Source organism: Tyto alba, unplaced genomic scaffold (genome assembly GCF_018691265.1).
Source record: "Tyto alba isolate M040663 unplaced genomic scaffold, T.alba_DEE_v4.0 Super-Scaffold_7, whole genome shotgun sequence".
Taxonomy (NCBI): domain Eukaryota; kingdom Metazoa; phylum Chordata; class Aves; order Strigiformes; family Tytonidae; genus Tyto; species Tyto alba.
In genome coordinates, this window is record NW_024881328.1 from 38,066,013 (window position 1) to 38,093,626 (window position 27,614).

General features: G+C 41.7%; 1 protein-coding gene across 14 annotated transcripts in view; it reads left to right on the plus strand.

Moving 5' to 3' along the window:
* UNC80 (unc-80 homolog, NALCN channel complex subunit) overlaps positions 1-27,614 on the plus strand; it is a 135,058-nt gene that overhangs the window by 7,171 nt on the left and 100,273 nt on the right. For 8 of the 14 annotated variants that reach the window (XM_033008950.2, XM_042783868.1, XM_042783864.1 and 5 more), the window contains exons 3-15: positions 1,381-1,537; positions 2,394-2,692; positions 5,294-5,417; positions 7,243-7,316; positions 7,764-7,903; positions 11,778-12,039; positions 16,967-17,107; positions 17,731-17,953; positions 19,316-19,456; positions 22,406-22,674; positions 23,304-23,669; positions 24,448-24,594; positions 26,533-26,680. In XM_033008950.2, the coding sequence (XP_032864841.2) occupies positions 1,381-1,537; positions 2,394-2,692; positions 5,294-5,417; positions 7,243-7,316; positions 7,764-7,903; positions 11,778-12,039; positions 16,967-17,107; positions 17,731-17,953; positions 19,316-19,456; positions 22,406-22,674; positions 23,304-23,669; positions 24,448-24,594; positions 26,533-26,680 (2,491 nt within the window). The remainder of the gene's footprint in view (positions 1-1,380; positions 1,538-2,393; positions 2,693-5,293; positions 5,418-7,242; positions 7,317-7,763; positions 7,904-11,777; positions 12,040-16,966; positions 17,108-17,730; positions 17,954-19,315; positions 19,457-22,405; positions 22,675-23,303; positions 23,670-24,447; positions 24,595-26,532; positions 26,681-27,614) is intronic. The other 6 variants (XM_033008953.2, XM_033008964.2, XM_033008961.2 and 3 more) reach the window with 3 other exon arrangements.

Sequence of the window (27,614 nt, forward strand, 5' to 3'; positions counted from 1 at the left end):
AACATTTTTGTCCATGTATTACAACTAATGCCCTCCAATTTCAGCCATTGCTCTGAAGTCTGTTGAGTTTTCTGGCCTGAATCTGGTGTTTCTAGTAGGTAGGCAGTGTGACTTTGTACACACTTATGTCTGTTGGTAGGTCTGATGTTCATTGCCAGTATTTCCTCAGGTTCAATCTGTGTTGCTACAGGTTTAGTCCTTTATAAACACACTTAGTTCTGAATACCCCAAAAAAATATCTGTGTAAGTCATACAGTCCATCTCCCCTTCTCTTTGTCAATGCCTGGTGCTATTGGGGAGTTTCTGTCTTAGGTTGTAAGTACAGGTAGATGTGCATTTCTCTGCTTCCACGCTGGCCAGAGCAGAGCTGTTACGGGGATGCTTGTAGTTAACTCTATTCTTATTACCCCCTCAAATTTACAAGTATGGCTGGTGTTGAAGGATAAGCTTTATGAATCTACAGTGTGGGCATTTGAAGCATCTGTTAGGTCATGAATGCCAACAGTTACTTGTTTGTCCCGAGCTTGATAAAATTGGTAAAAACTGCTTGTGAGCAAATAGGTATCGAGGAGGCTGAGCTGGTATATGCAAGGACATGCAGTATGTCAGTAATGTATGTGTCTGCTTTAGGAACTTTGATGAAGGAATATAACTGCTTTTGTGACTGGTGGTGAGATCTTTGTATCTGGTCAGAGGAAGAACTTATTGTAATGGTTGGAGCAACTAGCAGTAAGGAACTTCCTTAGGAATTTCAAAGGCAGATAGTCTTATTTTTTGTTGCTTGAGGTGGATATAATGAACTTGCTGCAGCCATCAGCTATTTTCTTTGTGTTCACAAAACCATTACATCATAGCTCAACAAAAAAATTTATACACTGATTATTTTTTTGTGGCAGGGTGTGAAAACATTTCCTAAGGCCCATATACCTTTAAAGGGTTGCGCTTTTATGTTACACTAAACTGAAAGAACGCGTGTGTGTGAGAAGAATATCCAGCTCTCAGGTTCACAAATACAGGCTTCATTAGCTCCTGTGACTTCCAGCAGGATTACTGTCCTGCCACATTAATACCCAGCACAACTGTAAGTCTGGCTTGATGTCATCATTTACTAATATACACATGATACTTGCTTTAATTCTTTTTAGTTACAGAAAATTTATTTAGTGAACCATTAATTTCTTAGCCAAATATGTCCATATGCCTGGTGAGCTTTAGCTGCGGTCTGTGTATTTCAGGAAAAAATATTATAAGGTGTGTTTTAGTTATATAATGAAAAATTACAGATTACAGGTTTTTTAAAGAGAATGCTCTGTGTACGGGAAGGTACATGCAGAAATAGATTTACAGTGTGGTTTTTTTTTTCTCTGTTCTTACTTTTAGTCTTTTGAAAGAGTTTTAGTAGAGAACAAGTTGCATGGCCTTTCTCCAGCTCTCTCTGAAGCCATCCAGAGCATTTCTCGCTGGGAACTTGTCCAAGCTGCGCTCCCACATGTGCTGCACTGCACCGCAACATTGCTCTCCAACCGAAACAAGCTAGGTTAGTGCTCACATGAGTTTGTTTTTCCATTGCTGAAGTTATCAGTCAAAATATGACAGGTTGATGCTCAGGGTGCCAAAATATTTTAAGTCCTAGAATCCCAATCAGTTTATCCTGTGGATTGCCTTTCTTGATCTGTTCTCATTTATAGTAGGACAACCTTTGAGAGATTCCCCAGTGAAGTTAATGGTCTGATGAGCTGAAGAGTTGAAGTAGTTCCATAATACTTTGTTAGTTATTTTCCAGAGATAACAGAACTAGCTTTAGCAAAAGTCTTACCACGCAACAGGCATGGGCTCCGTGAAGGAATGCATATTTCTTTCAAGGCATGCTGCAGTGGCCAGTTGCAGCAGGTACTTTTAATATCTTCAAGGGTTGTTTTCTTCTTTTTATTCAGACCAATGGGTATGATTTGCATCAGATAAGAAGGATAGGACCAGGTCCAAACCTAGCTTCCTTTACTAGTCTCTTATTTTAGCGGTGATTTCATCAGGAATTTACTTCATGAGACATGCCAGTAGGGAACATTAACAGGACACAGCTTGAGCAGCTTGCATTTTGTCTTATTCAATAGAGTCAAACAGACAAGACTGTGAGCTGACATCTTTTAGGAGCACTTGATGTCTGTGCATTCAGTTACCCTGTAACTGACATTTCAGAGACTGAAGTGCAAATTCTGTGAAGTAAATAGAGATTTGTGAATCATGAGGTTTCAAACATACTTTTAATGGTAGAATTTTAATTTTCAAATGCTTATCAGGAAATTGAATGCTCGGTTTCCTGTGTGGCTCTGAAAGTCTCAACAGTACCATTAATGGAAACCCTGTGAGATGCTCTAATGCATTTTTCCATCTAGGACATCAGGATAAGCTTGGAGTAGCTGAAACAAAGCTTCTTCACACTCTTCACTGGATGCTGCTGGAGGCTCCCCAGGACTGCAGCAATGACCGATTTGGAGGAGACAGAGGCTCTAGTTGGGGAGGGAGCAGCAGTGCCTTTATCCACCAGGCTGAAAACCAAGGATCACCAGGACATCCCCGGCCCAGCGCCACGAATGATGAGGAGGAGAATAACAGAAGGAAGTTCTTCCAGAACTCCATGGCCACAGTGGAGCTCTTTGTGTTCCTCTTTGCTCCCCTTGTCCACAGGATTAAAGTAAGTGGAGCACTGATGGGGTACTTGTGTGGAGACAGCTCTGAGCATGAAAAGAATTATTCTGCCTTTGTGATTGTTAATTAATTCAGACTACAGTGCTTACTAGGTGACCACTGGAAGTGTTTTAACAAGCTGGCAGAATACCACTGCCATCAGGAAGAAATACTTCCAGCGAAATGAACAATCGCCACAGCATCAGGCAGACACAAAGGCAAATAAATCTGAAGTGAACCATTTTCAGCCTTTAGGAATGTCAAAGATCTGTCCCCCTTGTGAAGTCTTTGGGACCCTGGAACCTGCAAAAAGGATTGCAGGCTTTAGTTTGCTCCAGTGATTCTCAGCCATTGCTCAGAAGGGCCTTGCTAGATTTTCAGGGATTCCACTGTGGGATTTGTAGTTGTCATTACTAATCATCTTGATCTAATTACCAGGAATGCATGATAGTGGTACAAGCACATCAGTGGCAAACGCAATGGAGCATTCCTTTGTTCTGAAGTTAGAAGCAGGCTGCAGGCTTCCTGTCTGATGGTTTTATGCTGAGTGCATCAACTTTGCAGAGTGGCGTGATGAAGAGATATTTTCTGCATGCTCTGAATCCTGCGTCTTGTCCTTAGTCTCTCTGGAAGGCTGCCATTCAGCCTTTATGTTTCCAGCTAGGCCTCGGAAGAGAAATTGGTTTGTGAGAGTAGATGCTTGGAAAAGGTCTATAAAGTCATGAAGTGATGGAGGCTGTTATCTGTTCTAATCCTACCTTGAATGCTGAAGCAGTTGAAGAAGATAAGAAAGTACAGGAAAAAAATGATAATATTTTGGTTAAGGCAGGTGAAAGCAGTTCTGGAGAGCTAGATCTTTTCCCTACTTTTGCTACTGAGTTCTTCTACTGTATTGCTCAGTTTATTTAGGCCAAATTTTTCATGCTTGTTTACTAATTCCATGTTTTCTCTGTAAGCTACTGGGACATGACAGGAAGAAATGCTGAGTTCTTCCCAGTGCTACACAAATAAATGTGGGCTGCCCTTTGAATAAATTAAATGAAACTGGAGATAGATCATCATGCCTATTAGAGATTAGGTTTCCAATTTTTTTTATGTTAATCTTTCTAGGATGTAGTTTGCTGTTTAGAAGAGGGAGTTAATAACTCAGGCTTACCTTGAAACTCTGAGTTCTCTGTAGTGGTGAACATTAAAAAGCCCATGAAAACATGCATGTTTCTGTCATCAAAGCAAATCTCAGAAAAGGTGAGGTAAATGAGGCATGTGACTGGCTCACTAAGTCAGCCTTGTCCCCTCTGTATTTCAGAGGTAGGGGTCTCAAGGGAAGAATACTATCTGATCAAATAACCAAAGTAATGCATGTGCTCAAGGAAGATGATACATGTTTGCGTAGACAGACCTGAATGATGGAATGCCTAGCGACTGAGAGGGTTTATGTGTTTATCAATGTGTTTTTAAATGAGGCTTTCAGAGGGTGAGGTGGATGCATGTAATCCTGTAACTTAACAACTGTAGATGAAGGTGTTGGCATGTCACCAAAAGCTAGCAACGCAAAGTAATAACGCAACACGTGTTACTGCGGCCACTTCCAAAAGCCTTGCAAGTTGCTCCTTAGTGAAAATAGTACTTAAAAACAAGATTAGTTTATAACAAGGCTTGTGAGCTCATTATGCTGAGACGGCACTAAGAAGGAGTAGGGAATAAAAGGGCTGGAGAGCCACAACCAGTCAGCTCCTGCCATTCCTTTAGCTCTGTCTGCATCATTGATTTCAACTGCTGAAGCATGTGGAGCTACGTCAACAGGAGATGGTGGTGCAGCTATAATTATGCTGCCAAAACTGCTATTATCATGTTTACTTACCTTATGGGGGTAGCTGGACTATACCAAAATCAGTGTCTCCTAATGTACATCTAACCTTCAGTCAAGTGCGTGCATACCTGCAACTTGATCCTGCTAAGATTTGCTTGTGTACTAATTTACATGATTTCAGCTACTTGCATATGTAAAACAATGATGGCACAAGTGTAACTAGTCCCAATGTCTCTGTACTGACATAGCTCAGGTACTAACAGAGCTAATAATAATAACATTATTATATACTGCTATTTTACGGTAATTTGTTACATTTCATATTTCCTCAATTTCTAAGTAATGTTTTAATATTTAGTATTCTCCTTCTTTTGGGGCAAGAAGTTCAAATCTCAGAGTTTAAATCCTATGGTTGAGATTGAACACTAAACGTGAAATGGTTATATATAGTCATAAGGGATGCTTTCTGACACAGAAATGGACTTTTCTTTTACAGCTTAATGTCCTGGAAAAAAATGAGATTCATTAATTAGTATAGAAATTTCATTTGGAAAAAGCCTCTTGTATATTTTTGTATTGAGATTACCCTATTATTTTTTAATAGCCATACTTGAAATGTATTAATACATCTGCTGAGTGGTGTCTATGGCCCTTGAGTTAGCATATCCTTACCACAGAACTGCACATGGTATCACTTATTTCTTGTAAGATCTGTGCATCAATGACCATCTTTTTAGACTGGCAAAAGGCATTATTTTGTATGAGCTTGTGTGATACAGCCTCTGTTTGTCTTTCTAGGAGTCTGACCTGACATTTCGGTTGGCTAGCGGCCTTGTTATTTGGCAGCCTATGTGGGAACACAGGCAGCCTGAAGTTTCAGCCTTCAACGCCCTTGTAAAACCGATCAGGAACATTGTTACAGGTCTGTGACTTTGCTGGGCTGTTGTAGCTCCAAAGAGGCATAAACCTTTCCTTTGCTTGCCTGATGCTGCCTTACGTTCTGTAGCCACACTATTTGAAGGAATATGTTAATCCTGCAGGAACTAGTCCAACCTTTGAGAGTAGTTTAAGGTTGTTTCCCCCTCAGAGTCAATCCATATTTGCATAATAACTAATTAGGAGAGGAGAGAGAAATCACAAATAGGAAATGAGAAACTCTCCAGTAGAGTTACCATTTCCTGTCAGGCTCATATGTCTGTTTCACCGTATCTTCTTTAGTTGCTAAGAAGGGCAAAGGCAGTGTCTAGCAGCTGCCTGACACAGGTGGGAAAGGCTTTTCCAGATTGGCACTGGACAAAAATTAACAGTGAAGAGCACACAGTTGACAGTGTAGGTTCTCCTCCTATCTAAAATGTGAATTTCATCATTATGAAATGAAACAAAGTAGTTTCAAGAGGCTCGAAAGAAGGCTTAGGTTGTGAATTCACTTTAGCATACCTTCAGCCATGATGAGACTGGAGCTGGGTGCTTAGGCTTCCAAATCTTTGTGTCTGGCCTAGTTATAAAACCCCTCTTCTACATTTTTAGACAATAGTTTTTCTAATTATAGACAATAATTCCTACAAAGTGGTGAATTGATAGTGTGCTGGGTATGTTGCTGTAGCATTGCTTGCTTGTTCTCAAAAGCACAGAACTGTAATTTTCACACTAGTGAAAATGTAGTTCGCTAAATCAGATTTTTCTGATGCGAGTCATTTTGGATGCCATATTTTGTTCTGAAGGCTCTGAGGCCTGTTATGTAGGCCTCTGGGACAGTCCAGAATTCAAAAGATTCAAGCCTTTCAGATTATTTAAAACCATCTTTGACATCTAGCTCTTCCTCCCTCTGCTTCAGCTTCTGGAAATAAAAAGTAAGATTTCAGCCCTGGAACTAACAAAAGGAATTAGTCCTAAGTTTTATCTGATTGTAGGAATTTCTTCCATAGATGTGGTGTGTGGTCAGAAAATCCCTAAAGAATAACTTCAGGAGTAAAGTCTGAAATTAAAATACTTTTGTTATGTTTTGAAAACATTTTCAGCAGAATGGATATAGAAATTGGAATGAGGTCCTGTATATCAAGGAAGATTCTGCTAGTTTAACATTGTTATCTCAAATTGGGACAAAAAAGTTAAATTCATGTAAATTTTCCTTCAAACATGGAATTAAAAAAATCATACTGAGGAAGCTTTGCAATGTTTCGTTTGGAGTCAGTCTGATACTAAGTTGTATCTGAATAACTTGTGATGTGACCAGATTTCAAGAATTGTCATCCTAATCTTTGTGGTGCCTTTGTTCTTCTACAGCATTGCTGATCAAACTTTGTGTGACATTTGTGTGTTTCCTGTGATGAAGGCATTTGTCAAATTGGAAATCACAATACAGTGAGAGATGTAACCTAGAAAAGGAGCTGAATATATGTTAAAATAGGGGGAGGAAGAGCTACAACATAAAAGGCAGTAGTAAGCACAGGAACACACAATTTAATACCAGATGGATTTAGAATAAAATTTATATTTAAATTGAATTTTAAGGAAATAGAAATTTTTCAGTAGACAATGTTGTTGACAACACAGTTAAAAGAATTGTGCAAAAATTAAAACTGTCCTTTTTCCTTTTTATGGCTGTGGCTAACGCCTAGGAAGTCTGCAGCAGAGAGATGTTGCTTTGTGTTTTTTTTTTTTTTTTTTTTTCTGGTTTACCCCTTCAGTGGTATATTTTAATATTAGATGTGATTCCTGAAATGTCCTCCTTTGACTTATTTTCTCAGCTAAGAGAAGTTCTCCCACCAACAATGAGAGCGTGACTTGCGAATCCCCTAATCTGGACAGTGGACATACTGAGGTAAACTCTATGCTAAGGTTAGACAAGCTTGAATAAGGAGCTGAGGGAAAGGGGAAATTAATATTGAAACAGGTGCGGTTACCACCTTAAAGTATTCCATCTCCAGAAATTACAATTCTTCACGTTATTCCAAAGGCTCCCAACCTTGTCTACAGTGGAACTGAAGGGTATTGAGTATAGCTGTCAGGATCTCCTTGGCCTTATCCTGTCTCATAGGGTGAAGTCGGATCTTGCGCATTTCCCTGGGCAAGAGCCCTGTCTTATCCTTTGCATGTACAACACTTAGTACTGAAAAGCCCCAGGCTTGATCAGTTTCTCCATGGTATTACCGTGGTATTATGGTATAAGTAATAGTCGTGTCTAAGCACAAATTGCAGTAAGAAAACTTAATATGGGAGAGATAAATATGTTTATATACCTATTTCCTTTTATTAAAACTGTCCAAAGGGACTACAGGTGGTCTGTGAGACATCCCAGCCAGATTCTGTACCTCCAAAGGCTACTGTTTCAGCATGTCATCGTGGAAATTCCTTGGATGGAAGTGTATCATCCCAAACCTCTCAGGAGAGAGGCACCGCACATCCCAGGTACAAACCCCTTCAGCAGAAGGTTAGGCTGGTGTGACTCAATGGTGGAAGTCACAGAAGTCCTTTCTCTTGATTCTGCTGTTGTCTGTGCATGCCAAGGGTGCTGGATGTTTATCTCAAATTCTTAATTCAACAAATCTCAGTTCTGGGTGATGAACAAGGTGGTGACACTTGATATTTAATGCCACTTTCACTGGAGAAATCTGTAGGTGGCTGGTTGGGACAGTTTCTTTGGTCTTTTCTAATATATTGGTTTCTTATCATTAACGACACTAACAAATAACCTGCTGATTCAACCCTCCTTAGCTGGATTCAGCCTCAGGCAACTGGTATCTTTTCTGGCTTCCTTCTGATCAAATTTTCTTTCCCTTTAGCAAAGGATTTTTGCAAGCCTGTCTCCATTGCCTTCATTAGGCCATCTCTGCATCCAGCTTCTTACCTTGCTTTAGACTACTGCCCCAAAGGAACAGGCTAACAAAGCAGTGCAACCACGCAAACATCCTCCCAGCTTGCCCTGCAGAGCTCAGGCCATGGTTTTCCAGCATGGCACTGATAAATTAACTTATTTTATTATAGATCGGGGCAGATAAAGATAGAACCAGATTTTCAGTAGTGCTGGACACTGGGTAGTGCCATAAAGTAAATGAAGCTGGTGAGTGATTTCAGAGGGTGGAGAGGGAGGGGAGCCTATCTATATTTTTAGGTCTCTCTGGATTTAGGAGTGACACTGAAACTCCTCCTGAAAATTTTGCTCCTGTTGCTTATCTCTTTTGGGAAATGTCATATCCAAAACACTGCAGTGTTTTAAGAAATTGCTTCATTGCAGTAACAGAAGAAATGTGGGATGGAGTGGGTTTCTGGATATAATCTAGGAATGGCTCTGATTTCTCAAAAAGAGGTTTGGTGCACTCCTTCAGTGGTGGAAAGGGCAAAGCTATTCTTTAAGGCTCTGATTGCATCAGGAGGCTTCCCTTGGGATTGTGTATCAGGCCTGCTGTCAGTTCTGGGTCTTTATTTAATTTGTATTAATGTGAGCCAGTAAAACTGAAGTTGGGGACTGAACTGCCTTTCTGTGTGTGAACACTACTGCTCAGAGAGTGCACAGCCATAAAAAAATAAGCAGCCTTTTAAGAAGACAGAATCAGATGATCAATTTGTCAGCTGGGTCTGGTGGTTGCTATGGGGATGAAGCTTCAGACAGGCTTTGAAGAGAGCATCATTATGCCTCCTCATTTGCAGGACTCATTGATCATTTAAAACTGTACAGGGAGTTTTGGTTGCCAAGCAACAGACAACTGGGGAACAAATGTTGTTTACTCTACTTACCAACAGCCGCAGTATTCCTTTGTCCTTGGCCTGGGGTTGAAGGAAGGCTGCCTTTCCACTCTCCCTGCAGTCACAGGCAAACAAGAGCTGATTATATGAGCACTAGATTTCCTTCTAAATGAAGTACAGAGTTTAATTTCTGGTTCCTCAGACGCTTCTTGAGCAAATGGCTTGTTCCTCTGATCCTGACTAATTGTCCCTGCTCCACTCAGTGATATTCTTCATTTACAGATGATGCAGTTTATCACTGAAGCAAATAAAGCTACAGCCCCTTGTCCAGCTGCTGCCTTGAACACACTGCCTGGGAAACAGACTATGCAGGAAGGACTTCAGTGACAAATATTTCATAAGGGGAAGATACCTTGCTCCAGACTGTGTTGTGCCTCAGGTTTGCGTGTGCCACATACAGGGGAGCATGAAAGACTGCTTAGACTCAGACACTGATCTGGGTCCTGCAAAGTGACCAGGGAGCAGTGCATCATCCTTTTTGTTTTTTGCTACTGAGGTTATGACCTTTATTTCCTTTGCTGGGATGCTTTGAGTATCCCAGCTATCCTTACAGTTTCTTGCAGGCTGCATCTATGTGACACAATCTTGACTGTGACAAAAACAGCCTTTGCATCAGGTTTATGGGGAAAACTTTATAGCATATTTCCATTTATCATTGTTTTCTCCTTCATAATTCAGGTTTTGAGGTTTTTACAACAACTCATTTTAAAGTCATCAAACTTGTAACATTTTTACTTTGAATACAGCACTAGGGGAGAAACTTTGAATCTATAGATTGCATATAGTGACATATGCTGATGCAGACAGGCTGGTCTACAGTCACCAAGTGCCTTCAGCAGTGGCCTGTGGGGCTGGCAGCAAACCAGCTCCTTCACTTTTGAGTTCTAGATGCACACAATGTTTCAAGCCCAGCCCTGCCACCTGGCCCTGTTTCCAAGTGTGTAACATGCAGCAGGGTTCACGTGATTTCAGGTGGTGTCAACATTCACTACATACTTCTTTCTCTTTTGGCAGTCCTATGTCTGCCTTGGATGCATGGGGCAGCCATCCAGCAAAGCACTTTAACCACTTAGAGGTTCTGCTGGTCAGTCAGTATTGCCACTTGTTGCCTAATGCTTTGCTGGGCTGTGGCCTTGGATGCCTCTGTTCAGAACCTGGAGATACCTAGCTGGAGATGGGGGTGTCCTGCCAATGCTGGTTGCATGTTGTTTAGCAGAGTTGATAATATAAATGGCGTTAAAAAATAAATAAATACCTGACGTTCTTGTAATGACTCCCAAATGCCTGACAATACAATATCAGAAGTACTCAGTTCTCAGAGGTGTGTTTCTAACACACAAAGTGGAAACATTCAAATTGTGTACTTTGGCAGGCAAAAAAAAATAGATCTTTAGAGTCCCTGCCCCACCCCAAGCATTTCACACCTCCTTTTGCCATGATTCTCATTCTTCCAACTCTTTTACTGCTGCTCATCTGTTAGATTGTATCCGAACAGGTAGTGACTCTACAGAGGATAGATCAGGCCAGTTGTACTCTGCTGGGAAAGAAGTGGTATGAAAAATAAATAATTAAAAAGCTGGGGCATTTTACTGTAGTAAGATTGACTCTGAAAACAGATATGATCCCATTTAAATCTGAAATCTCTGGAGTGTCATTTCTGAGCCTGACTACAGACATCTTGCTTTTGCATTCACTGAATTCTGCAATACGCAGGAAATTCTTTACTAAAGCCCATAAGGAAGTGACAGCACCTGAAAGGCAGGAAAAGTATAATTAAGGCTAAAAACGGTCCTTTTTTCTACCACACCTTGGCAAAGAGTGTCCATAACAGTAACTTTTACTTGTATAGGAATCATTTAATTGGCTTAAAGGGTTAACTAACTTCACTGTCCTGCCTGCTTCTTCTTAAGGCAGGCCTGATGTGTACAAATGCAGACCATTAGTAAATATGTATTACTAGTATCTGAACAGCAGGTCCTCAAGTGTTGTCTGTTTCCAGCTGAACAAATTGTTCAGTTAGTGCAGGTGCTGGAGGCTTATCTTCAGACCACAGTTTAAGAAAGCAGCCCTCTCCAAGAAAACACTTAATAAAGCAGATACTTGAGTCCTCTGGGGAGCTGAAAGCTAAATATCCGCTTATGTGTCTTCAGTAATGCTTTCCTCAGTCAGGGCCTTAGTCCCAAAGGGTCAGTGGTGTATGTCCCTGAAAGCTCAAGCAGGCACAGCTGTATGCACATCCTGGTGATTCCTGCAGATGGCAGGAGAATGAGAATGGCTTACAGCTCTTGATTAGTGGCTAAATTTTAGGCCTCTTTGTAGAGCACTTGGGTCTTCGGATGGACCAGCATGTATGCTATGACAGAACTGGTTTCCAGTTAGCAAAGAAAACTCTGTGGTATCGAGAGTGACCCCTTAAGAACGGTCGAACCTAGGAACCTGACAGATCATTGTTAAGTGGTTCTTTATTCAGAGAACTGAGTATCTAAGAAGGGCTAAGGAGCTTGATGAGTAACATTTGTACTCCTGCTTTTTGGAACAGGGTGTCCTTGGTGATCCCACCATGCCACAAGTCTCGCTATGCTACATACTTCGATGTGGCGGTGCTGCGCTGCTTGCTGCAGCCCCATTGGTCCGAGGAAGGCACGCAGTGGTCTCTAATGTACTACCTGCAGAGGCTGAGGCATATGCTACAGGAAAAGCCAGAGAAACCACCTGAGCCTGAGATCACCCCTTTACCAAGACCTCGGAGCAGCTCCATGGTGGCTGCTGCACCCTCTCTGGTGAATACTCACAAAACTCAGGTAAGCAGTTGCCATCAGTAAAAAAACAGCAACTGTTGCGGTGATGCTGGGAAGTGATGGCTGGACAACTAGTGAAAAGCACAGCTTTGGTGTTGATTAAACTGCCCGGAGGTGGGATATGTGCATTGATTCAGAAAGAGCTCTGAGAATGAGGCTTTGGAGGCAGAATCTGATGCAGAGATTCAGAGCTGGTGACTGTTGAAAGCTTGAGGGTTCATTTGGAATAATTAATTTAGGGTGAACTGGGATAACATTAGTTTTTAATGTGAGAATATACTGATGTAGTTGTCAGAAGAAATCAGATTGCCTTTGCTTTGTGGCGTAATGCTCAGGACTCACTGAGCTTCTTTGGTGTAACCTCTCAAAGGAGAGAAAAGGAATTGCACTTGGTACAGCACTGCAGGCAAACACTTGGGCTAAAGTATTGGAGTAGACTTTGAAAACAGTGGCAGTGAGCAAAAGCTAGCCATGTTGTTGCCTCTTCTCATGCTGTTATTCTTGTTGCGTAACTTTTATATTTGCCAACAAAACCTCAGTAGAGAAACTGCCCTAACAGGTGTCAGGACTTGCTCCCTGTTTTGCTGGAAAAGGAACCCCCAGACTCCTGACCTTGGTGAAGTAAAGATCCTTGTGTTAGAGCTTACATGTTTTTTATTTTGGATAGCTCACTGTTGTTTCAGAGAGAAAAAGGGATACTGCTGCAGTTTCAGTTAATCTCCTTGTTGATTTGTGCTACTTTGAGGTTATTCTCTTTTCCTGTCACGTGGGCTTTTAACAGCAAATTCTGATTTACTGAGTTGATGGAACTGCTTAACAAAATTTAATACATCTATTTTTGCCATCCAATTTTATGACACACCTCGAATAAAAGGCTCTATCTTCTGTTAATGTTGGTGTGAAATGTATTTTTTGAGTCATAAGTCTCAGAATTTTTGGTGTTTTTTCTTAAAATCCTTGCTTTCAGTATTGTAGAACTCTGGCAGTTTTTAACTTGTCATTTTATAAGGGAGAAGAGTGAAATATCTTTTCTCCTCTACAGTCCAGATGCTCGTAAGCCAGAAGACAAACATAAACAGTGTAAATACTAATACTGTTATTTTTAAATCTCAGGATTTTATAGCCATTCTTGTGATTTTTATGAGGTCTGGTGGTTACTTGTGGGTTTAAGGGCTCAGCAGCAGCATTATTATTTAAACCTTATTATACTTCAGTGTCATTTCTATGAAATGTTGCCTATTTCATCCCTGTAAAAGCTTGACATAGCTCCGTAAAGGCCAGGTGATATGAATGACTATTCAGTCTTAATCTACCTTTGCATGAGGATTTTATAGGATTGCTGTGCATGTACAGAAAATCCTCCTCTACGTTATTTCCTGGAGGGAGAATTGGAAGATATTGCTGTTGATGTGTTTCACTGTTTCTACACGTACACTGTCCCATTGCCCTTACTCATAACTACTCGGTTGTTTTGCACATTAGCAAGTTTAACTACTAGTACAACAGGGGGTGCACTTTGTGGTTTTCAGCACAGTGGCAGCATGAATGGGTTTGTCTTCTGTAGGCACTGTTTGCACTAGTATTGTGCTGGTTATTCTCTATACACTGTGAAGCACTTCCCTCCTCTCACATACTTGGCTATTTATTGCTTTTCCAGGCTGTTTCTCTTGCAGAAGATTCCGTTATTCAGTTGCACTTCACTAACATTTTTCTGTTAAATCCATTTGGCGATTCCACTGGGTACTTTCTAGCTGTTAATGTGAGGGCTCTGTCCAGGGCATTCTTCCCTTTAGGGCTAGGTTTGATTGCTTTTGGTAACTTCTGTGTCAGTCCTGTGTGTTTTTACTGTACTTCATCAAATTGGAATCCTGTTTAAAAAGGTTTCCAATTTGTTATACAGAACAGCTGTGATGGAGGAGGTGAAATGGTCTTCCATGCAGCAAAAGTTTCAGCTCATGCCCTCCTTCTTTACAACTCTGAGGACTGAAATCTGCAGTGCAGAGACACCTAGGCCCTGTTTCATCCCAGCCAACTGTAGGGATTTAACTGCTGTTTCTAAATTCAGAGTCTCATCACTCAAGGCTCTCTGCCAGTCAGAGGAGAGCGTGACACCTCCAGAGGGCTAAGATTTGTCATTTCTTTCTGTCAGCACAGGGGGTTGTATGCTGAGACTTCACAAGATCATCTGACACGGGGATATGCTTAAAGCCTGGTCTAGACCTTAAATTCCTAACGTGATGTCATTATTTCTGCTTAAAGATTGATCAATAACTTCTGAAGAATATCTGCATTCTGTGTTTCAGCAGGATAGGTTTAAGGTGGTAGGCAAAAACTGTTTAGAGACAAAAACAGCTGCCTGCAAAGCACGTCAGGGACCAGTAGATTTTTCTGGTAAATCCACGTTCTTTCTATTGTTCTGCAGTTTTTCAGGGTAACTTCCTGCATCTCCCTAAGCCTCATCAAAACTCACGCTTCTTGTTGGTTTCTGTGTACCTGAAATCACATTTCCGATATAAGCTTGGGCTAAATCAGTGGGGATTGAGAGAATGTGGGAAACAGCCTTCATGTACTGCCTAGTAATCTGAACAGCAAAGTAGAAAAAAATTTGATGCAGCATGCCAGCACTCTTTGTTGCATAGGAAAAGGGTATTGGGTTGTGTGTGAATACAATTAATAGTAGCTTTCTCTAGAATGTGACTTTAGTCTAAAGATATTTCAGACCTGGTAACATGTGAGAAAGGAAACCTGCACTTCACCTGTAAGCAGTGAATTCAGGATAAGGACAGGTCTAGGAAATGAAGGCTCACAAACCTCTACAGTCTTGCACTAACATTGCAGGGGCAAAGAGCCAAAGCTTAAATGAAGCATAAGACCAATGCAGTTGTGCTCACTGCAATGCTAATATAAAGCCAAGAGTCTCAAGTGAAATATCTTAAGAGTTGAGAGAAGTACTAATGAGCTGGTAGCCATAGAGTCATGCAGAAGGAAAGCTATAGAAAACAGAAACAACAAAATCTAGAGTAGCAGCCCCCAAACTATTTTGCTTTCTTATCCATCTTATGCATATATCATAATTGTCTCATAGTATACTGCACAGAATAGCCACGTCAGACTTCAACAGGAGTGCTAGCTTGATTCATTAAAATACATCATATGCCACACTGTAGATTTAAGGTGATTCTGCAATTTGCTTCTAGTGTTGTTTGCTTGATACCTACCCCAAGCAGATTTCAGAACTGGGACTGTGTCTTTCTGTGTGTTTGTATGGCATGTATCACCGTAGGCCCTGATCCTTATTCTGTCCTTTTGGTGACGAAGCCACCTAAAAACCACCGCTTTAGTAAATAAGGGACAAAGATAATGGATCTGAAGTAAATTCGTACTATGTTTTCCAGCCAGAAGAGGCCAGAGAGCTGTAAAAACTAAGAACTAAGCCATACAGAGTACTTGCTAGCCTTGCTGTTGAGAGCAACTAGAGCCGAATCCTGATTTGCTGTCTATTGGATTTTACATATGACTCCTTCCTTGAATCTTCAGTCATATATGCAAAAAGGTTTAAAAGCATACCTTGACTGGAAACAAACATGAAGAAGAATCTTTCTGTCGTGTGTCTTCTTCATTCTTGTAATGATAAAATTAATAGGAAGGATTCAAGGGTAGTCTTTGATTAGTCTGAAAAATCTCTGAAGAATGTGTGGTTCCCAGTAGCCCAGTACTGCAAACTCTGTAACTGGTGCTTAAAACTTCAGCTGCAAAGACTGTCACCGGCTTCTGCTGGACCTTCAGATGCATAAAACTGCACATGTGTGTATTACAGCACTGGCTAGCTCTGCAATATGCAGTCTGGCTAGGCAGAATATAAACCTCCTATACCACAGGAGTCTTCATCGATCGTTGGCATATGGCTATCTCTGGACTGAAAGCAAAAAGTTATTTTAACATGACCCAGTTGTTTAACAGAACCTTTCTGATGGGGGAACAAGGGAAAAGAGCATCTCCATTGGAAACAAGCTGATATTTAGGCAGAAGAAAATTATCCTGAGGGAGTTTGGTCAGGTCAGCTGCACAAACATCTCATGAAAAGTAGCGTCAGATCTTTAATGAGAACAGATGGCCAGGAGCTGAGCTTATGCCACCCTTTGTAGCAAAGCTTTTCTTTACAGTTGGCAGCTGTAGTGCATTTTGCTCAGTGCAGAAGGGGAGTAGAGTGCCCTCTACTGAAATGAGAGTAAATTAGTCCCAAGATTTTCCCTGTTGTGCATCATTCTGTGCTACAGCTTTCATAGATAAGAACTGTGATGAGAACTATGATGGACATATATTGGAGTACTGTTATTACAAGTGAAGGATGCTTACTGATGTCGAAATCTTTAGGTTTCTTTAGCAAGTAAATAGATTTTTTTTATACATCAAGTCTTTTGAAGGGACAGTGCTGCTTATTGCAGTTCAGTTCCAAAATACATATTTAAAGGCATGTGTTATTAAGGGCATATTCTCTTAGATCTTAAATAAAACACTTCAAAAAAGGTAGCCATTGTGATTGCTCATAAATGTAAACCAAGGCCTCAAGAAGATTGTCAGCTACCCAGAGTCATACCTGGGATTAGAATCAGAACAGAATAAAACACAGTCTTCCATGCCAGTAGACCACACTGACAACAATGCCTGAGGCTTTCTGTGGCAGCGCAATGTGCTGTACTTTCCTTCTGTGGTGACAGAAATGTTAGACAAGGTTAATAATTCTGGGTGTTTCTAATTTTTATTTGCTTGTTCATTTGTTTTTCTTTATATGTGTGAATAGTGTTTTGTGTAATGAATTGAAGGTCCTTTTCCTCTACAGTGCTCCAATGACAGCTCTTGGAAGTAGCTCTTGTTTTAAAAATTTGATTATCCTCTGTTTCTCCTTGTGCTTGTTTCCTTCGTTTGGGAGCTGCAGGATCTTACAATGAAATGTAATGAGGAAGAAAAATCACTAAGCACAGAGGCATTTTCCAAGGTTTCACTGACCAACTTGCGTAGACCAGCAGTTCCAGATCTCTCCACAGACCTGGGGATGAACATCTTCAAAAAGGTGAGTGGAAGAAAATCATACTTTAATTTTACCTGTGGTTCAGCACCTCAGTGTCCTGCTAAGTAGGAGCTGAAGATCTGCTTGGACTATATATTCATGACATATTTGAGACTGACATCTCTTTTCATTGGAAGTGATTCTGCGTGCTATTACATAGGTTTTTATATACACATTCCAAACACAATACTTAAATCTTCGTTCAAATAACTGTCCTGAAACTGCATGAGGGGAGGGTGCTCAAACAGAGATGATTTTTAAAGTGCAGATGGTCACTGTAGTTCCAGTTAATTCAGTGAGTTCTTCCGATGTTTTTACTTCATGAAGCTCTGGATTTGCAACTATCTGAGTTACTAAGCAGAGTTTTGAGGATTCTACGAATCTAGCTCATGATCTGAGAATGTCATAAAATTACGTAAGGGCATCCATCCAAGCCTAGGGCAATCCTGAGTTCCTTTAAGTCCCAGTGCAGATAGTTGCTATCGGGGTAAAAGGCCAAAATAAAAAGCTCAGAATGGAAGGTTATACTTGGGCCACACATCTGTGTTATCTTTTTCCCCCAAATGGTAGTTTGTGTGTCTCAAAGTTTCTACCTGCTCTCTTATCTACTCCTCTTCCTCCTGCAGTTTAAGAGCCGCAAAGAAGACAGGGAGCGTGAGCGCAAAGGGTCAATTCCTTTCCACCATACTGGGAAGAAGCGTCAACGAAGAATGGGGGTGCCCTTTCTCCTCCATGAGGATCATTTGGATGTCTCACCCACTCGCAGCACTTTCTCCTTTGGCAGTTTCTCTGGAATTGGGGAGGACCGGCGTGGCATCGACAGAGGAGGATGGCAAACCACCATATTAGGTGAGATGTTGTTATCTCTGCTCCAGGTTCTGTGTCATTCCTGACCTGAACATTCAGAGAACAACAGAGACTCTTTATTTCTTCATCCATCCTATTGGGACCTTGTGTCCTTGGCTCTGTTTACAGCATGACACACCTGTTTGTAGAAGTGGTAACTGTGCTGAGAGCAGACCTTGAATGACTTATGCTTTAGTTCACTTTTTCTCTGAAAACTACCGTCTTTGCTGGAATAATAGCAACTGTAGTAACCTATACAGGTGTCTGTACCACTTGAATACACTTTCCCTGAGTGCTAGCAAGCATTGCACAACTGCAGCTTAAAATAGATTCAAGGAATGGTTGCATCCTCTTCTTCTAAAGAGAAATCTCTGGAGGCAGCAATATGGTTATTAGGAGTATGGCAAAAAATATTCACAGTCTTCCTCAAGTGAATGTTGGATACAAAATAAATAGGGCATTGTCACAGATAGCAAGGCTTACACTGCCTTGATATTGCAAAGATACAGTGTTTAAATCTAAATATTGGCTCCTTCAAGCTTCCAAGTTCACTGAACAGTGTCTAGGCACTGTTTTTTGTTTCACAGACGTATTCCTAACGTCATATATTTTGTTAAGCTCACCATTGTAAATGTGCCCCTCTTTGGGACACAGGACAATGAGCTTAGCCAAGTGAATTCTTAAAGATTTGTATGTGTTTTGTCAATGGTTAATATGCGAACACCTAGGGATTTGTACAAGAATAACTTAGTTTCCAAATCCTAGTTTCCATATCTTCAGTAGCTCAAGAAGTTTGTTAAATTTTTATCTCAGGGGCTCCAGATTCTTGTCCTCATTTAACCTACGGTGCTTTCTTTCTGACATCTCAGTGAAATCATGTATCTCAGATCCAGTGGTCAACAGATCCCGCCTACTTCAGAGACAGTCCCCCTCTTCCAGTAGGTTCTTTTGATTTGTATTTTATTGTATTCCTGAAGAACTTCCTCTGCTTTAGCACTCCCCACCCTAATATACCTATTCCTTTTGGACAAGGGGATAAAAAACCAAATTCCTGTAACCTTCCCCAAAGAGTGGAGTCTTTCAGTGCCGACCAATCTTATTTTTCTGAAGCTGCTGGTGGGTGAAAGTGTGGGTGTCAGCTAAATCCATATGTGCTATGGGGAAAAGCCTTGTAGAGAGTTTGTACATTCAGTTTTTATGAGCAAGATATCCCAGTATAATGTTTGGTTCTGCTTCACAGGACCCTGGAAGGCCTTCACTTTAGCGGACTCCAATCCTTCAGTTTCTAACCTCAGCTACTGTCTCTTGCCTCCAAGCACCTCTCAGATGAGTAAACCAAGTACCCATTTCTTGTCTTTGCCCTAGGAAAGTTTACCAGGCGGGGGAGCTCTGACACAGCAACGGAAATGGAGAGTCTGAGCGCTAGGCATTCACACTCTCATCACACTCTGGTCTCTGATCTGCCGGACCACTCAAACAGCCATGGAGAGAACACAGTCAAAGAAGGTAAATTAAACACATCAGAAAAGAAACATTTCACTGAAATACCAGCTCCAAGAAGCTGAGGAAGTGTTACTGTTTCTGTGTATGAGTATATGGCTAATTGTTTTTTACTTTTTTTTTTTTTTTTAACGCATCTCTTGAGGGTTTTTTTGTTCTTTGTAGAAGAATGTTCCAAACCTTTCATGTTTATCTGGTGCAGTTTGTCAAAAAAATTAGCAGCCATCAGCAGGGAGAAGGCGGGATTTCCGTTTTTTTCACCTTACCACAACACAGAGGTTTGGGCGGGAACTTGGTATTGCTAACTTTAGTGGTTTCATGGGGACTCTTGTGGTGTTTAATGTCCCTTTGCAGTCCCCAGCTCCTGGATTGTGCTGAGAATCATAGTTTTTTCTTAATTCTCCTGGTTCCAAGCAGAAGCCTGGCTTTTGAAATTTACTTGAAGTCTCCCTGTGGCCCATCTGTCTTGGAGGCCTCTGCAGAAATAGCAATGCCAGTGTGACCACGATGGGAGACATGGGAGAACTCCTGGTGGGATGAAGTCTGCTCCAGAAGGAAGAGCCTTTCTGTTGGCAGGGCAACGCCACCTTTGTCAAACAATGTTAGCCAAGCAGAGGAAAGCTCTTTTCTGTCAGCAGAGCTGTCTGCACCAGAGCACTTTGCTGGCACTGCTCCTACTGCCTAAACAGTGATTTTGTTTTCTTCCTCATTCATAGTGCTACTGGCAAAACCTGATTATAGACATTGGGCCTCACTTGTGGCAAGTGCAACCTCAAACTTTGATGAGGGAACAGGCTATCACACACCTCATGGAGCAGGGCACAGGCTGTCTCTGCACAAGCTGTCAGGCAGCATACCTTGGCACTCCATAATATGTGCTGTAGCCTTAAAGCTCTTAAAGATCCATGAGCTTTTAGCACAGCAAATCTGAATAGTCTGAGAGAGGATGGATTTGCGTCAGCTCTAATCCAGCGTGGGCACATCGCCTTCATCTCTTCTCTGTGTCTCCTGGGCAAAGCTCTTCTTCTGGATCAATTTAAGGACATCTGTCTTCCTGACCTGCATTAGTTCTGTAGGACAGTAATTCCACTCACTACACCAACTTCCAAGACAAATATTTTCTAAAAGGTAGCCATATGCAATGCTTGTTTTTCTTGTACCCCAGGTACAATTGTGCAGCAACTATATGAATAATAGGACAAATATTACTATTTCTAGTGGTAATCTATGACTTTGAATCATTCTGTAGTTAAGGATAAGTGCAAATATTACATATTTCTTTTATTTTGTGTGTCCAACTATATCCAAGCATACTGGTCATTCATAATTTCCCATATGTTTTCTATTTTCTCTCTCCAGAAGACATTTGCTAATAAACTAATTTCTTCTGGCTGACACACTGAAAAGCAGAGATGAAAAATTAGTTATGTCCTAGGTAGGTGCTCAAGAGAAATCACAGGCACACAGGCACATGCTACAGACACACATGGATGTGAGTGAAGAGGCCTTAGTCCTCCTTCCCTGCCTCTGTGAGTACGATCCAGCAGTCAGCTCTATCATTGACAGCGAAATAAAGATTCAACACAAGAAAATTTACTTCATGTAGGATTTAGATATGGATTTTTGTTACCCATTTCAACACAAACTAAGCAAAACCTTAATGAAACAAAAAATACCTGCCCTTAGATAATCATCAAACTTCGTAGCTCAGAAACAAAATTTCCTAATTCTGCCTTTATTGTTATCTTCATCATGCAAATTTCAGTGAATGGCATTAAAATTTTACACGTGCTAACATGTAATCCTTTGATTACAGGCAGCTAATTCCTGGCCTGATCATTGGCCAAATTGTAGCCTAGTTCAAGATACTGCTGTCAGCCTTAGAATATTTCTCCTAATAAACAGTGCTAGTTCAGTGCTTACAGGGTTGCACAGGCTATGAGGAAATGTAGTCACCACTCTGGCAAGTTGTTATTTGCATAATATAACCAATCCATCGCTGAGTCAGTGCTTGAAGATTCTTATTATATGTATGTTATTTTATTCATTAAAACACATTAAATAGCCTTAGGTGGAGGTTCTTTGTTATTCCATAGCCCTGTTACTGTACTGTCTGGCAGAAGGTGGTCCTGTGAGACACACGGGGTCTTTCTACACTACAGGGTGTATAAGCCTACTTACACAGTGCTAAGTGTGGGGAATTACTAATATTGTGGCCTGGAGTTCAGCATGAGTTGTAAAACCATGGTGAATCCTTGATAAAAACAAAATGCTGTCACTGCCTGAACTAACCAATTTAAATTTAAGCTTGGCTATGTCATGAGGTCCCTTCTCTGAGTACTATGAACTTAGACACCACATTGCCTTTCTCATCAGTCAGCTTTACATTTTGAAAATGGTTTAAGACTGTCACAGATGCTGTTGGGAACACACTGCCAGCTTTTTTTCAGTTGGTGTGATGAAATGTTTCAAATTGGGGTGACTTGGAAAGCTGCTTCAAATTGGTACTGCTGTTACCGTACCTTCACTCCTGCATCCAGCCACAGAGTCCTTCCTCTCTCCCTTGCAGGGGCAGTGCTGCTTTTAAGACTGGACACTGGACCAATACAGGGAGCAAAGCTAGCCAAAATGTTGTCCCCCATTTGGATTAGATTTAGGCTGGCTTTGCCACCTGATCTACTTAACTGCCCAGTTGACTGAGATCAACTTAAGATGCCATGGAACTGTACTGCTAGAGCAAGCTTGGGGTTGTTCTAATTTTTACTGGTTTAAAGGAAGAAGTAAATCTATGCTTTCATTTCTGTACCTGCGATAGGAATTATGAACCTCTCTTGTCTTTTGGCATTACAAGCTGCATTAAGAGCTGCTCCCTTCTTGTAAACAAGCACAGCCTCAGTTTTCCATTTCATAACTCTAGAGATGAAAATTTACAGGTAGCCATTTTCCTCCTTGCAGTGCGGTCCCAGATCTCCACCATCACTGTGGCAACCTTCAACACTACCCTGGCCTCCTTCAATGTGGGCTATGCAGATTTCTTCAGCGAGCACATGAGGAAGCTTTGCAACCAGGTGCCTATCCCTGAGATGCCCCACGAGCCGCTTGCATGTGCCAACCTCCCACGGAGCCTGACAGACTCCTGCATCAATTACAGTTGCTTGGAGGATACGGATCACATTGATGGAACCAACAACTTTGTCCACAAGAACGGCATGCTGGATCTCTCGGTAATTGGCAAGGAATGAGGAAAGCCAGGTCCTACTTCTGTCAATATAGCTGTACCATTGAGATCAGGGTTTTGATGGGCTTTTCCTCCACCTCTTTATATGACTTCTCTCAGCAGTACATAAAGGTCAGTCAGATACATTTGTGCATATTGTAAAAGTCTCCTCTGAGATACTGCAACTCCTATTACTCCTTGCAAGGAGTGCATGTGCATGTGGAATGCACACATCAAATCTTAAGTGATATTATTTAATGGCTGTGTTCCTGGGGCATGCACTAAGTTCCCTATAAAACAGTATAAAACTGAAGAGCACCTTTCTTCTAATGGCACCTTAAAACTCACCTTTTCTGCATTCCCTTTAATGACTTGACAGCTCCTGGCACACCGAAGCAGTGTTCTCAGGCGCACAGATATCATCTCATGGTTTCCTTTCTGCCTGACTGTGCCCAGCCTGTGGTTTGTTGTCCTACACCTAGATTGTAGGCTCTTGGGGTTGAGGGTTGTGTGTATTTCATTCTTAGTTTGTACTGTGCCTGCTATAATGAGTCTCTGGTCTGTGACTAGAATTTCCAGGCACTAAATAGTACTAGGAGAGGAAATTACTTTAAATATGGTGTTTGGATCTCCCAGGTGGTCCTGAAGGCTGTTTACTTGGTCCTGAACCACGACATCAGTTCCCGGATTTGCGACGTGGCACTGAACATTGTGGAGTGCTTACTTCAGCTTGGCGTGGTGCCCTGTGTAGAGAAGGTTCGGAGAAAAAGTGAGAACAAAGAAAATGAGGCCCCTGAAAAGAGACCAAGTGAAGGATCCTTCCAGCTCAAAGGGGCTGCTTCTGGTGGTTCAGCTTGCGGATTTGGGCCTCCCCCAGTTAGTGGAGCTGGAGATGGAGGAGAAGAAGGAGGTGGTGGAAGTGGTGGAGGAGGTGGAGGTGGAAGTGATGGTGGTGGTGGAGGAGGAGGGCCGTATGAGAAGAATGACAAAAAACAGGAAAAGGTTTGTCTTGCTTCCCATTATACAATTCCTGAATGCACTGTAAGATCTGTTAAGACTCAGTATCATGTGTATGCAACTGCCCTTCTGTTTTCCCTTGGGTTTTTTTGCACCGCAATGACAAATCAATTTGTTTTGCTCTGGTGTTCACTTGGGGTTCCACTGAAGAAACATGATTGGGAATTCAAGCACTAGAACTACTCCAGCTGCCAAAAACAGGGTTTGTGAGTCTTGCATGGACATTTTCAATATCTTGTCAAAGTGCCTGAAACCCTCTATCACAATGATTTTTTTCAGGTTTATTATTCATAAGGAAAACCAGCATCCGGTGTGTGAGCACAGTTTGTTTTCTTTGATGGCCAGAAATCATAAATGTTTCAGTATTGCTATGAGAATTGGCCAAGAGACGCAGTTGCTGACCTCCAAAGTTGCAATTCCTAATAGCATAATACCGAAGGCATTTTAAGAAGATGCTTGTTTTTCTGCTCAAGCAAGCCAGCTCTGTTTTTCAGGCAGAATTTTTTGAATTAAGTGCAGAATGGTATTCATAGCAGCATGTAGGGGACTTTGCATTTATAGTGTGTCTTTTTGAGGGGAGCTGAAACGGGGGGGCTGGTCTGTAAACTTGAAAAATAATCAGAGTAAACATTCCAAGAGTAACAACTCAGTGACGGAGTGTCTGAGAGGAGAAATGGACAAAAATTTGTTAAAAGCAAAATGCTAACAAAATGCCAGTGGTTGTGCCAGGGTTTCACACTGTCTTTCCCTTTGTGACCCTCAGGATGAAGGCCCATCTGTCAGCACCCATAGGCTGGCACTCACAATGCTGATAAAAATTGTGAAGTCCCTGGGTTGTGCCTATGGTTGTGGAGAAGGACACCGAGGGCTCTCCGGAGATCGCCTGAGACACCAGGTATTCCGGGAGAATGTAAGAGAATTAAAGCTCATTAAAGCGTCCCCCTTGTACTTCTGACATCAGCTGCTGAGATTGCTGTCTGACCCCTCTGTAGCTTTCTCTGTATTGGCAGTAAATGTGTTGCTCTTTGCCCCAGCTCACAGACTGTGTTGCAGCCCAGCCGTAGCAGATTTTCAGCTATCGTGTTACCTTCCAGCCCCTGGGGCCCAGGATGCTTCTGACCACCCCAATAGATGGGTTGTCTGGGAAGGGACAAATACATGGGAGCAAATCCCCTGTGTGAGCTGGTGTAAGTAATTTTTCACGTTGATGGTACCCCGACAGAGTACACTATGTGCAAGAGGTGCAGCTATTTTGGGTTGCATATGTGAATCCAGAGGTCTAAGGTGTAGTTATGTCCACCTTTCCTAATGGTGGTTATGACTGGTTGCTGCTGGGCTGCTCCATCAGCTCCTGATATTTGGAGTGCATTGTGCTTGCAGGCGTATTAGTGTGCTGCAAGGAAGTAGAAGACTCATGCCCTGTTGAAGGGCAGGGTGCATGGTCACTGTTGATTTCTAACATTTTTGGTTCTGCCCAAGTTGAAGCAGTGGAAAGTGCCCAGGATGTAGCCCACACATCCAACTTCATCCAGAAGAGTTTGACTCCCTGAGATCAGTCCAATGCCCTGTCAAATGGGAGCCTTTCAGAGGCTCTCTCCAGCACATACCTCCTCGCCTTCTGTGCTTGCAGCAGGGAGCACTTTTGGTGACTGTAATGAAAATTTAAACTGCCCATTCATCGTGTAGGTGGGAGACAGGTGCTTCTCCATGACTTTGATTAGCCTGAGCCATGCCAACAGAGCTATAACTTGGTTCTGGGATCTGAGCTAGATGGCACAGAGATGGGTTGGCTGCCTCTGTATCATGCAGCATTCTTCTGTTAGCTAGACCCCTGGGTACAGAGGAGGCTGCAGCAGTAACATTAGTTCTGGACACAGTGGGACACGATGAGGTGAGAGACCCAGTGATAACAGTAGAAAGGTTCTGCGCAGGGCACTGGTTGAACATATACCATATTCATCAAAATGTCAATTGGGCTTTTATGTTGTGTTGGAACTGAGCCAGCAAAACATTTAGGCCTATGCATAACATTAAGCATAAATGAATAGGTCTCTTGGAGCCAAGGTTCTTATCAGACTCAGCAAATTGAGGTCTTTATAGGAAGAGATTTTCCTATGTGTCTAAGTCTGTTGCATTTTCTGTGCGTTTGTCTGGCCAAACTGCTTTGCATGCACCATTTGTGTTGACTGCATGGACAATCACATGTCTGAGTTTACTGAAAGTTAAGCACCCTATTGTAGGTAGCAGGAGAGTTCATGTTTCCCATAGAGCTGATGTTTCTGATACTCTTAACTCCAGCCCGCATGGGGTCCCAGTATGAAGGATACTTTTGTGATAAGAAGTTGACAATTAATAGTTTTTAAATAAAAAGTTAATGTTTTCCATGATATAAATTGCTCACTGGGTACAGGTGCATCAAATGGGTTGGGTCTGAACCAGAGGCTGAAAATCAGATGCCTGAGGCTAAGAACCTGTTTCACCAAGGCAGTAAGCTTTGACTGAGGTGGTACATTCCTACTTCATTCATATTCAGTTGAGATTTTTACCTTGAGGTTGGGGAGAGGAGGAGAGGCCTTCAGATGTAGCTGGCAGTGACTTTACCACCATCTTCAAACAGTGGCACCGATACTAGTACAGTCTCCTGTGCCAAATTTCTTGTTGGCTTCAGAGGCAAACCTGTCTTCTGTTACAGGACCTGAACTTTGTGTCTCCTAGGGGGAGTTACTTCAGACAGCACAGCAGAGCACTGACTGAGCAACAGCAAAAAATACCCTGTTCCTTTTAGCAAAAGTTGAACACATTCTTTGATGTGATGTGATGTGATGTGATTTGATGGATATCGTTGCAGGCTCAGAACTGCCTCACAAAGCTGTACAAACTGGATAAGATGCAGTTCCGGCAGACCATGAGGGATTATGTGAACAGGGATTCTCTCAATAATGTGGTGGATTTCCTGCATGCTTTACTGGGATTCTGCATGGAGCCAGTTACTGACAGTAAGTAGAGCTGGCAGCAGAAATTCTTGATTGACTATTCCTAAACTGTACTGCCAGAAAGAAGCCACACCCTTTTCCTTTAAAAAAGAAAAAAGATGTTGATTACTATCCTCAGACTACACAGAGCATATCCTCAGCCTGTGTGAGTCAGGGGAGTTGGATCTCTTCTGGCTTGATCACCCAGTCATCTCACCTAGTGATCTTGTATCACCCAGTGCACCTGAAATTGGAGGCTTCTCTTTTTATTCACCCTACCTGTTGTTCATGGCTCTTCAAAGAAAATATTTGCATGCAACTGTGCCTCAGGCAGGAATTTTTCTGCTTCATGACATGACCAGGCGCCAGCTGGAGTGGCCTGTTTAATCCAGGGTTTATTCTGAATGGAGATATAATTGAGCGTTAAAACCCTCTGTGCTGCCTCAGGTGAGGCAGTAAATAGCAAGAACAGATTGAATAAACAAGAACTTGAATACACAGATGCACATGCCTGCAGTTACAAGCGTGTGTGTGTGTGTCTGTATATATATGTTTGTGGTTTGTTTTTTTTCTTAATGTTAGGAAAATTATTCCAGGTGCTATTAGAATGACCAAATATTTATGCTTGGTCACCGCATGCAACAACAGTTAACAGTGATTCTTTACAGAGTAGGAATAGCTCCTCTGAAGCACTCGGGGAGTCTGAAGAGTCTATTAGCCTACCTCTGATCCCAGGCGTTTCAGAGAAAGCATCAAAAAATATTATATAGCAGGCTTTTGTGAAGAAGATACCCATAGGAAGTTTCACCAAGTATTCATCAATTATTGACTGGCTCATGCTTTGAAGCATGGCAGTTCGTGCAGCTTTTGAAGGTTTTTTCTCTCACGTAATGAAACTGGGATGTTTCTTGTTATCCATATAAACGTGTAATTCTTTTTTGACTCTTTCTGAGAGCTT